The sequence below is a fragment of the Barbatula barbatula genome (genome assembly GCF_947034865.1).
Source record: "Barbatula barbatula genome assembly, chromosome: 12".
NCBI classification, from domain to species: domain Eukaryota; kingdom Metazoa; phylum Chordata; class Actinopteri; order Cypriniformes; family Nemacheilidae; genus Barbatula; species Barbatula barbatula.
Window position 1 is genome coordinate 8,583,905 of NC_136775.1, and position 10,160 is coordinate 8,594,064.

Genomic DNA, 10,160 nt, shown 5'->3' on the forward strand with positions numbered 1-10,160 from the left:
TGGTGAACTGTCCCTTTAAATCCAATACAAATCATTTTTATTATAAATGTGCACATTTCGGTATATTTGATAAGACTGTCCTTTATTTGTATGTCATATTTTGATAACAGCTAAATATTCTAGTAGCCTACCCCCACACTAAGCTCAGTTAGGAGGTTGGATTTGGACATTTGTTCTGAATGGATTTGATCTGTTCTGGGAGGAGTCACGGCCGCTTTTGGGTTACTTACAGAGCGACTTACCGATCGGTCCAGATAGCTTCACGGAAACGCGGAGCTGGGATTCTGCGTTTATTTGCATTTTCTCAGTCGGAAACACTGTGGAGAACACTATTCTTTATAACCAAATGAAATAGCATACGATGCGACAGTGCCTGCAAGAGATCAAGAGAGACACCGCAAGGAAAAATCGAGTTCACAGTTACCATTCAGACCAAGTTCGGTTGTATTCGTGTCGAATCTAACTTACGGAAAAAAGTTGACGATGGCCAAACCTAACTATACTGGCGTTTACCACATGGTTTCCCAAGACAACTTCGAAGAATATCTGGCGGCTTTAGGTAAGCAACGTTTATCCTTTGCTTTTTACGTTTATCATGTGTTAGTACTAAATATGTAGATGTTGAGTAAGTTTGGCTTATTTTTCAAATAATCTTTTCATAACCAAAAAATGACAATAATTGGCTTCATGGTTGCTGACCGTGATGTTTCTCCACCTGTCCTTTTAACTCTGCGTGCAGTCTTCCGACGGAGACCTTCCTTTCATCTGTGTTCCTGTAATGAAATACAATCTAACAATCTTTTTCCTATCGGGTAGAAGGTGTAGCCGAGGTCACAGCATTTCTACTTGACTGATGATGTCCCTTTATTTGTCTCCTGTGATTCATATTTAGATGTCAATTACGCGTTGAGGAAAGTCGTCTGCCTTTTGAAACCAAGCAAACAAATTGAGCATGATGTAAACACTGGAAGCATGAAGATAAAGACGGTCACTACATTTAAGAACTTCGACATGGACTTCACCTTGGGAAAGGAGTTTACAGAGGATCTGGGGCCGGTTGATGGGCGAAAGTGCCAGGTTTGTTGATCTCTTACAAGCTGTTTAGCTGTCATTGAACTTATGTGTTTGGGTTTCCCCTCTTGCTGATGTTATTGTGTGTGCGTCTTTGAAACGGTCACACAAAAGACTTGGAGCTTACTAATGGATAATGTTCTCCATATGTTTCAGACCACGGTAGACTGGGAGGGTGATAAATTGTTGTGCGTGCAGCAAGGAGAAAAAGAGGGGAGAGGGTGGACACACTGGCTGGAGGGAAACACTCTTCATTTGGTAAGAAACAAAGGCCAGGCAAACCGCTTTACGTTCTGTATATGGGTTTTCAACTCTTTGTGAATGTGTTGTGAAAAGTAGCTTATTTTTGTAACATTCATTTTTCTGTAAGGTTGAGAACCATAGAGAAACGGAAAGTACTTTGTTTTAGTTCAAGTTTATTTTGTACCACATGTAGTTTTCATTTATTTTACTACATTAAAGAAAAATTCATAAACAATATAAGAGTGTGAGAACCGGACAGACACAAACTTGCAGTTTTGTTTTACTGCAAGTGATACATTGTTCTCCAGTGTCATGTTCTTTCATGGTTTCATTTAACATTTTTATTTAAAGCAACATGGAGCAACATTTTTTTAGGCGGTCTGACAGGGTCTTCCACGGTATTCTTTATCTTCTCTTTCTCTCTCTGCAGGAGTTGAGGGCTCAGGGTGTCACTGCCAAGCAAGTCTTTAAGAAGGCTGACTGAAGGATGGCAATAGAAAGAAAGAGAGCTTTTGAGTTCAGTGTGTTCGTAGAGCTCAGGGCTCAGAGAGAGGCCATGTTACCACAGAGATCTGCCCCCAGCCCCCCATATGTCCAGCAAATAGTATTGAAACAGAGACCACCAATGACAAAATTGTTCCCTTTCTATGAAATGTTTCAACTTTACAAAGTCTATCCCTCAATGAGTTCAGTTTCAGCCCCATTGCCATAAGGAAGCATTTATGAATCGTACTGTAAAGATCTGTTTTCCAGGCTGGATTCATGAAATCCTAAAATGTCTTGCTGAGTATGAAGAAATCAGCCAGTGCTTTTGTATTTAGATAGTCAAGCACAGCTTGAGTAATTTCAATTCGTAAATATAATGCACGATGTCCTGCTACTGGATTGGAACAATAACTTTGTGATAAATGCACTGTACTTTTAAAACCATGCCCAAGTGCTAAAACATGTATAGTCCCGGACACGATGCCGTGTTATTGTGTTCTCAACTATACAATACTGCAGTTTATATTACCATAAAATCCACTGACTGTGAAATATTTGCTTCTGGTTGCTTTTTAATACTAATCCACAACTAAATGCACTCACAGCAGGGTCAGGGAGACCCTGCATCACAGAGACCCTTCATCTGTGTCTAAATTGAATTAGATCTGTTGTGTGTGTGATTACAGTTCAGTTTTATGTTTGTTTTGTGTGTGAACTATTTTTCTCGTTCTTTATACATCAGAGTTTAAGTGTTAAAAATGACAAAATGACTATAGTAATTAGATTCCTCAAACCTAGTAAACCTTCCCTTCTGCCAATCCTTCATTTGACCACCAGGGGGCGATAAGAGACCACTAGTTAAACAGCTAAAAAGCTACTCTTATTTTTCCGACAATAAAGCGGCTCTTTGTCTTTCTTATCTAAAATTGGATATCTGAAATCTTGCTTAATCGGGGCATACATTCTGCTTGAAAAACAAATCACGTGACTATGGCAGACTGATATGCTTGTCAGTGGAATTCAATATAGACGACTATTAATCGGCGTGCTCTGGTGGTCAATTGCGACATCTACTGGTAAGACAATGGTATTGCACTAACCAAAAGTCATAGTTCACTTGATCATTTGCTCACTCATTCAATCTGCTTGACTAACTTCTGCTGAACACAAAATAATATATTTTTAAGAAAGTTTGTAACCAAACTATACTTGCCTCCACTTCCATTGTCTGTTCCACAGACATTTCTCAAAATACCTTCTTTTGTGTTTCATGGAAGAAAACGTTATAAGCTTTGAGCAACTTAAGGGTAAATAAATGATTAGTTATTTTAGTTTTTAGTAGGCTACCTAATCACAGATTTCATCATCCAAATGTGAACTTTGTGTTTTTAACTCTTATTATGTGTCAATGCGAAAGCATACAAACAAACTATACAGGTGAAAGTTTTCAGGTTTAATTCATCTAGCTCACTGTCGATGTAAGGGGATCTTTGTGAGTTGTAGAATATATCTGTTCTGCTAAACAAATGGAAATCAAATATTTTCTACCGGGATCAAACTGTATCGAGTACAGTTTCTATACTTACAGAGATTACAAAACATACAATACAAAATATGCATAATGGTTAAATAATCAGGAACAGGTTAATGTTCTGTTAATCATGCCATTCCGACTCTTGTGGCTCTGATTGATAGATGGAGGGAAATATGATTCTATCTGTACACTCATTTGCAGTCTTGTATTTCTCTGACACTCTCATGACTTGCGTTGTCCCCAAATCACACGTTGTGGAACAGTCCATGTTTGAGTTATTTTCAGCTGGGGAAGAAAAATCATACACATTATTGAACACAAGTGAACATCTAACCTGATATTAAGTTTCTTACAATTTTAGCTAAATTAAGATGGCTTTTTGATAACATGTAATATATTAACATATTCAGAACAGTTTCAATACAACGGATGCAGCTGCAGAGGAAATCATTTAATTGACTTGTGTTACAACAGTTTGTGAATCAGGGCTTGTCTTTCAGCTGATACATCAAATACTTTATCTTTCGCACTAAACTATGTGCAGGAGGGATGTGTAGGAGTTGTGGGAGGCCATTGGAGTTTAAACCGTGTTCGCCTCTATGTCATGCAGTGAAAGACGACACTTATGTGGTTTTTAACCTCCTGTCTGTGTGGCGATAAGATCATAAGAGGTCAAAGGAAACTTCGTAATCGTTGATACAGTGACGCAAAGCCATGGTTGAAATAGCACAAAGTGTGTTACTGTTCATTTCGAAACTCTCCCGACTGTTATGGTTGCTTATCGGTGGAATATTTGGTAAGACTCTAGAATAGTGTTTGAGTTTTATTTGTCAGACCTACAGCCAGGTCACAGCCTCGGTAATACTAGAGGTACGGTGTTGTCTGTACAGGCCTGCCTCAGAAATATGTGGATGCTGATCAATTATTCATATAGTATTACTGTAAGTTCAGTATTGGATTGTAACACAACATTGCACATTTATTATATTTCCCATGTTGGAAATTTGACTATCATTTTAGACAGTTAGTGTGCTACAGAATTCGGATTTGAGTCAACAGACACAAAAAACGAAAATACAAAAAAAACATGTGACTTCTGTTTTTCTTTATAAAGGGCATGCCTTAGGCATAATGTGACTGGCTAAAGGTTACTCGTGAGATCTGAGTATAAAAAAAATGTAACAGTTATGTGTGCAAATGACACAATACAATGCGTTGTGCGTATTATTAACAGAAAGTGTTTTACCTATATGCGTGAGTTTCTGATCGTCTTGATATTTCTCAACACCACAACTTGCAGGACATTTCAGGATGTCTGGAGGAAATGTCATCGAGGTGGGGCTACAATACGCTGAAAAAGTGCCTAAAAATACAAAAACTGTCATCAGATGCCTCACCAGCCAATCAGAAATCAACAATTGAAGTTTCTTGGTAAATTGTTTCTGATCTCGCTGCAGTTAGTGCATAGATGTTTGCTTTCACTGGCTGTCCACTTCTACCAATGCAAAATATTAAATTTTTTGCTGTGCAGCTATAACAAAAAATGTTGAATGTAAGAAAAGGTTTGCAATTTGGTAGATAATTATCATACGTTGTTTCTAACTTCTATATAGCAACCTCAGATGTTTTTGATTATTTTTAAGCGCTTGTGCAGTCGACACCAAGGTGATAAAAGTCTGCGAGTCTGTGTGTGCCATTGAAAGGATGTGGTCTACCAGTAGCATATTTTTCAAGTCTTGTGCACTTTGCAGATAGTTATTGACAAAGCACACAGTATAAACGCATGCATGATGTATTTTCTCTTCACTACATATTCACTGATGATAAAAATTTGTGACGACAGCAAAAGTTTTACCATAGATACTGTAGTATTTCATCAGCACAGTGACTTCTGGGAATGAGTCATTGTACGTATATGTGGTTGTGTGTGGTTATATGTGCATCTATGTTTGTGTTCATAGGCTTGTGCAAGAGTTCGGGTTTTCCCGTCTATTAGCTCGAAGCATTGACGTACAGTACACAAACTAGGACCCTTTAATGTACGTCAATGCAGGTTTGATCTGATCTCAGCATGGCTTAGTGAGGCCACTGGCTGAATCATTTATCACTATTGTTTTTAGTATGTTTTAAAATTCATGGGCAAAGACTTTATTAAGGCTTATCTGTAAATTTTTTATCCTTCACCCAAATGTTTGTTAGCTGACTGGGATTAGCTGCATGTCTCAGATTACTTCACACAATTTGTTTTTACACTAAGACAAATATAGGACATTAAACTTACCTGAGTTTTTTGACCGACGTTTGCTTCTCCAATAGATAATAAATAGGACCAGAAATATAATAAGGGCAGTAACCACAAGCCCTGCCCACAGACCAGCAGGTAACATCCAATTACAAGCTGATGGAGAATAAAGAGTTCCCAAATGGTTACATTTAACAATTTATAAATTAAATAAAAAACGTTCTTCTTTTTTCAGGTTTCTCAAAAACCTTTTGAGTTTGCTATTATTGGGTCTAATTTATAAAAGGTCAATTATACAACTCCGGGTATGAACGATTTTCTTATTTTGAGTAAAATTATAGGTGGACACTTACATCTACATGCTTTAATATCTCCACATTTTGCATCTGTCGTTGGGGTCCCAGGATCCTTTACACCTCGACCCAGATACTCACAACTGTAAAATAACAGAGAATGCAAATGATCTCACAATCAAATATACATGTTTGAAGTTGACTTCACTTTTTTCATATTTTTTTGGGTTAGTTGTGTGTGTGCGTGTGTGTTAAGAGAAAAAGGAAACATTTAATGTGCACCTTTACACATGTCTCATATTTAGAGATAGGTTGAGGAAGCAATACCTGCTTTGAAACCCACTCCTTTATGTACCTTTAAACTTCTTGAGTTGTATGTTAGTACACTGAATGTGCTCTTATTTCGTGTAAGAGAATGACATCAGACACATTTACACAAATTCCTGTGAAGGAAATTGCATACAGGCTATGCATGCATACCCCCTTTCTTTGTTCTTTTATAAAACCAAGCGAGAGATTTATTTCAAATACAGGAAGATAAATTATAGATACATAAACCTTTCTCACATGCAGAACACATTTCTGTGTCAGTCAATCAATCTGTTGATCTTAATATAATTATTTGACATAATCATAGCTTTATGTACTAATAACAACAAATTGGTTCATGTTTACTAAATATGGCCAAGGAAGAGTTGTTTGTGTGTGTCCGTGGGTATGTGAGTGTGAAATGGAAATACTTGTGTGATTCAGAAACCCGCAGTTCTGATGACAGTTTCGCAAGTGATACATTTACTAATCACATTCGTCTGAATCAAATGATTTAGTCATATGTCCGGTACCGCATGAGCTTGTATTTGTGTATGATGAGGACATTATAAAGATATAGATATAAAAATGTGACATGTCTTTGTCTGCTTTGTAGTATCATATGAGCAACTGCATGATCTTTCTGTGCTTTACCTGGTATGATTTTGGCAGCTGGAGATGTAGTCTGTCACATTACTGTAAGTGCCGACTGGACAGGGCTTGCACTTTGTGTCTTCCAAGTCCGTGTCTGCAACACAACTTTAGTTATTCAATATTCCACCCAGAGCGCTTATGAAAGCTCAATTGGCTTTAAACCGTGGCCGTCTTCCCATCATAGCCATAAACACACAGTACTGTAATTTTATTAATTGCATAAGTAATTCACACCGATATCAAATGTACAGTAGATTGCTTACAATTCTTGGTAACCCCTTGCCCTGGGGGGCACCTGGACACAGGAGAACAGTGTTCGCAGTGGTCTTCCATTAGATTTTTGCAGTAGAAGCCTGGCTTACATTTGCACTGTCTGTTTCTGTCTGCCCCACACTCCACTTGTGTCATTAAATTACTCTCTGTACAAAAACAAAAATGAAAAGGATGAGGGACTATACTAGACACTTTTCATTAATAAGGTACTAAATAAAGTTTTAAAACGTTTTTGGTGAGTTACAAAAAGGTACTTCAGATGATGTGCATCATTGATATGTTACAAATCATCTAAACTTACATGCACAATAAACAATCATTGAGAATTTCAGACTAAGAGATGAAGAATGAAATGTGAAATTACTGCTGGGGCACACTCTGCAGGCTAAACATCTGTCCACATGGTTGGCTACAGCAGTGAAGGTGTTAGGTGGGCAGGGTTCACATTGTGTAACTGTAGCATTACACGAATGGATAAATGTTCCTGAGAAAGAGAGAGAGAAAAATATCTTAAGATTCGACAATCATGTAGAGAAATTTAAAATGCTGGCAATGCGATTATTTGCTAATTTTGTTAAGGAATTTTTCATCCCATCACAAAGATATATGTTTCGTATGGTTTTGGACCCTAACACCACTCAAAATTGTATGAATAACATCAGTATGTAAAAGTCAGTTCCATTAAGTTTCCACAGGTGCTTAACAGAGTAACAGCCGGTGGAGTTTTTAAATTTTTAAACACCCATTTACTCACCATCTTGTCATTTCAAAGCACAAATCACAACGTATGAATTCATAAGCATTAGCCACCTTGTAAAACAGTTACAAACTCCTGTGAGAACTCCAGGTTTAAAACCTTTATGACTTTAAACGGAAAATATTTGAAACAATGTTGGTACAACTGCAGTACCTATTGAACATCAAACAAATGCAAGTCAATGGGTATCGCTGTTGTTTGGTTTCCAACATTCTTCAAAATGTTGTGTTCCGCAGAAGAAAGGGAGTCATATTTGAAATGACATTTACATTTACACATTTGGCAGACGCTTTTATCCAAAGCGACAAACATTGCATTATACTGCACATTTGTTTCTAAGAATGTGCAACCTCTGGGATCGAACTCGAACTGCTTACCTAAAAAAGATAATGTACAGTATCCCATGCTCTAGTTTATGCATTATGCATCGTCCCCCCAAAATAAAACTGACAACATGGACAGGATTTCCTGTGTTAAACACAGACTCTGATGGGCTGATTTGATCTCGATAAAAGCTACAATACAATGTATGAAAACTAACAATAATGCGGCACTTCATATTTAGTGCCTTTTGGTCAACTGAATGACCAAATTGTGTTACTACATGGAATGCAGATGCATTTTACATCACCACTGTAAAAGTATCATAAGGAAAGTCAAAAGACAAGTCCACAAAAATTATTTTCACACATGAATTAAATAAACAGCGTGGTTTTATGTAGCATTTTTAGATCTGTAGTTTCAAAACAGTATTGATACAATACTTGTATAGGTGTGTAAAATTCTCATTGTGACCACCTGGGTGTAACAAAATAACTGGTTACAGAGCTGTTTATACAATAATGATATGGAACACTTACCTTTTTGACATTTTGTTTCTTTGCAATTTTTTTCCCCCATTTCTGCTTCTTCTGTCCTGTGAATGAAGAACAGTTTGAAAAGTCATATAAAGCCTGAAATCCTACTTCCCTTTGTAACCATATGGTTTATTTTGGTGTAATTGTTACCAAGGAATCAAGGATTATTCAGTCATGCAAGTGCAGTTTAACCTTTTATCTTCAGTCCTCGCTCTCTTTCCTCACTCTTTCTCTCTTACTCTCGCTCTTTTTTGCTGTCTCTTCTCTGCTGTCTTTCAGCATTTGAGTTAATTCACCACAATCATAGGAATTTAATATTTTTCCTCTCTATAGGTCTCGCTCTTTTCGTGTCACCCACTCTAAACCCCCTCTGTTACTCTTTGTTTGCCCTCTGCAATGGAAACCCCCGCTTCTACTGTACGCCCTCTGCATTTTGCTTACGTTCTCTTGCCTTCCTTCCTTCCTTCCTGTCGTCACAGCACACGTCTTTAATACATATAGGGACAGAATGTATTCAATTTTTGCACTTATTTTGTGTTGCTTTTTTTCCACGGTCAATGAACATTTTGCAATCATTTACTCACTCTCAGGCCATTTTATAGCAGTGTGAGAATATTTATTCAGGGTTTTTCGAGAAGCAAAATGTACAAATAGACTGGCTGCTTATGCCCTTAACATGCCAAAGGCTCTAGATGAATATCATGACTTCCAGTGAATAACTTTATTATGATAAATGAATAACTTTATTATGACCTGTTTACACAAATATATCATATCTTATAACATTAGAGGACCTGGAATATATGGGCTTGGGTTATAACGCTTAAAATCCTTATATGTGTCATTGCTTACAATGCTGATGAGTGCATACAATGCTGATGAGTATCTGAGATGTGTCAATAGGTTACAAATAAAACCACTGAATTACATAGAAATTATTTTACTCTGTGAAATGAGGAAGTACTGCATCAGCATTTTTAAGACCTTACTGTTACTGAAAAACGATACATTGTGTCAGGACAGGCAAGTCTTCTCAATATTTCAATTCATATTGATGATTACGGGTCATAATACTTTTTTGTCACTTCATTTTTGTTCACTAAACATAATTAACATTTTCTACTGTTATAGCTCTGAATCACTCACTGACTGTAACCTACTTGTCAGAACAAAATGAGGTCTCACTTGAAACCCACAGATGACATACAGCAATACCATCCCTGTGTGTGTGTGTGTGTGTGTGTGTGTGTGTGTGTGTGCCTACTTCTTCCGTCTTTGATCAGACGTGCTAACAGTAACGTTTCATTCATTACTGTACTCTTTAATGTTGTGAGCCCACGGTTGCTTGCCTCACATACTGTATCACATATTCATGACAAAATAATTTTTATATTTAACCAATGTAGAGCTAGAGTAATATTACATGACTTTGGAGCAGATA

General features: G+C 37.2%; 2 protein-coding genes across 3 annotated transcripts; one reads left to right on the forward strand and one right to left on the reverse strand.

Moving 5' to 3' along the window:
* Positions 1-140: 140 nt before the first annotated feature.
* rbp5 (retinol binding protein 1a, cellular) lies at positions 141-2,349 on the forward strand. Its single transcript, XM_079470083.1, has 4 exons — positions 141-559; positions 893-1,077; positions 1,228-1,329; positions 1,745-2,349. Exons 1-4 carry the CDS (start codon positions 484-486, stop codon positions 1,796-1,798), a joined length of 417 nt encoding a protein of 138 aa, XP_079326209.1. The 5' UTR covers positions 141-483; the 3' UTR covers positions 1,799-2,349.
* An 885-nt stretch (positions 2,350-3,234) lies between these two features.
* On the reverse strand, positions 3,235-9,140 carry LOC306901894 (tumor necrosis factor receptor superfamily member 5). Of its 2 annotated transcripts, none has more exons than XM_079470082.1 (9): positions 8,912-9,140; positions 8,723-8,778; positions 7,470-7,589; positions 7,096-7,251; positions 6,833-6,926; positions 5,930-6,012; positions 5,616-5,732; positions 4,581-4,697; positions 3,235-3,619 (listed from the first exon to the last, which is right to left on the reverse strand). In XM_079470082.1, the coding sequence occupies exons 2-9, from the start codon at positions 8,760-8,762 to the stop codon at positions 3,456-3,458; spliced, it is 891 nt and encodes a 296-aa protein (XP_079326208.1). In that variant the 5' UTR covers positions 8,763-8,778; positions 8,912-9,140; the 3' UTR covers positions 3,235-3,455. The 2 variants fall into 2 exon arrangements, with proteins under 2 accessions (XP_079326208.1, XP_079326207.1); XM_079470081.1 differs by having other exon boundaries at positions 8,870-9,138.
* Positions 9,141-10,160: the final 1,020 nt, after the last annotated feature.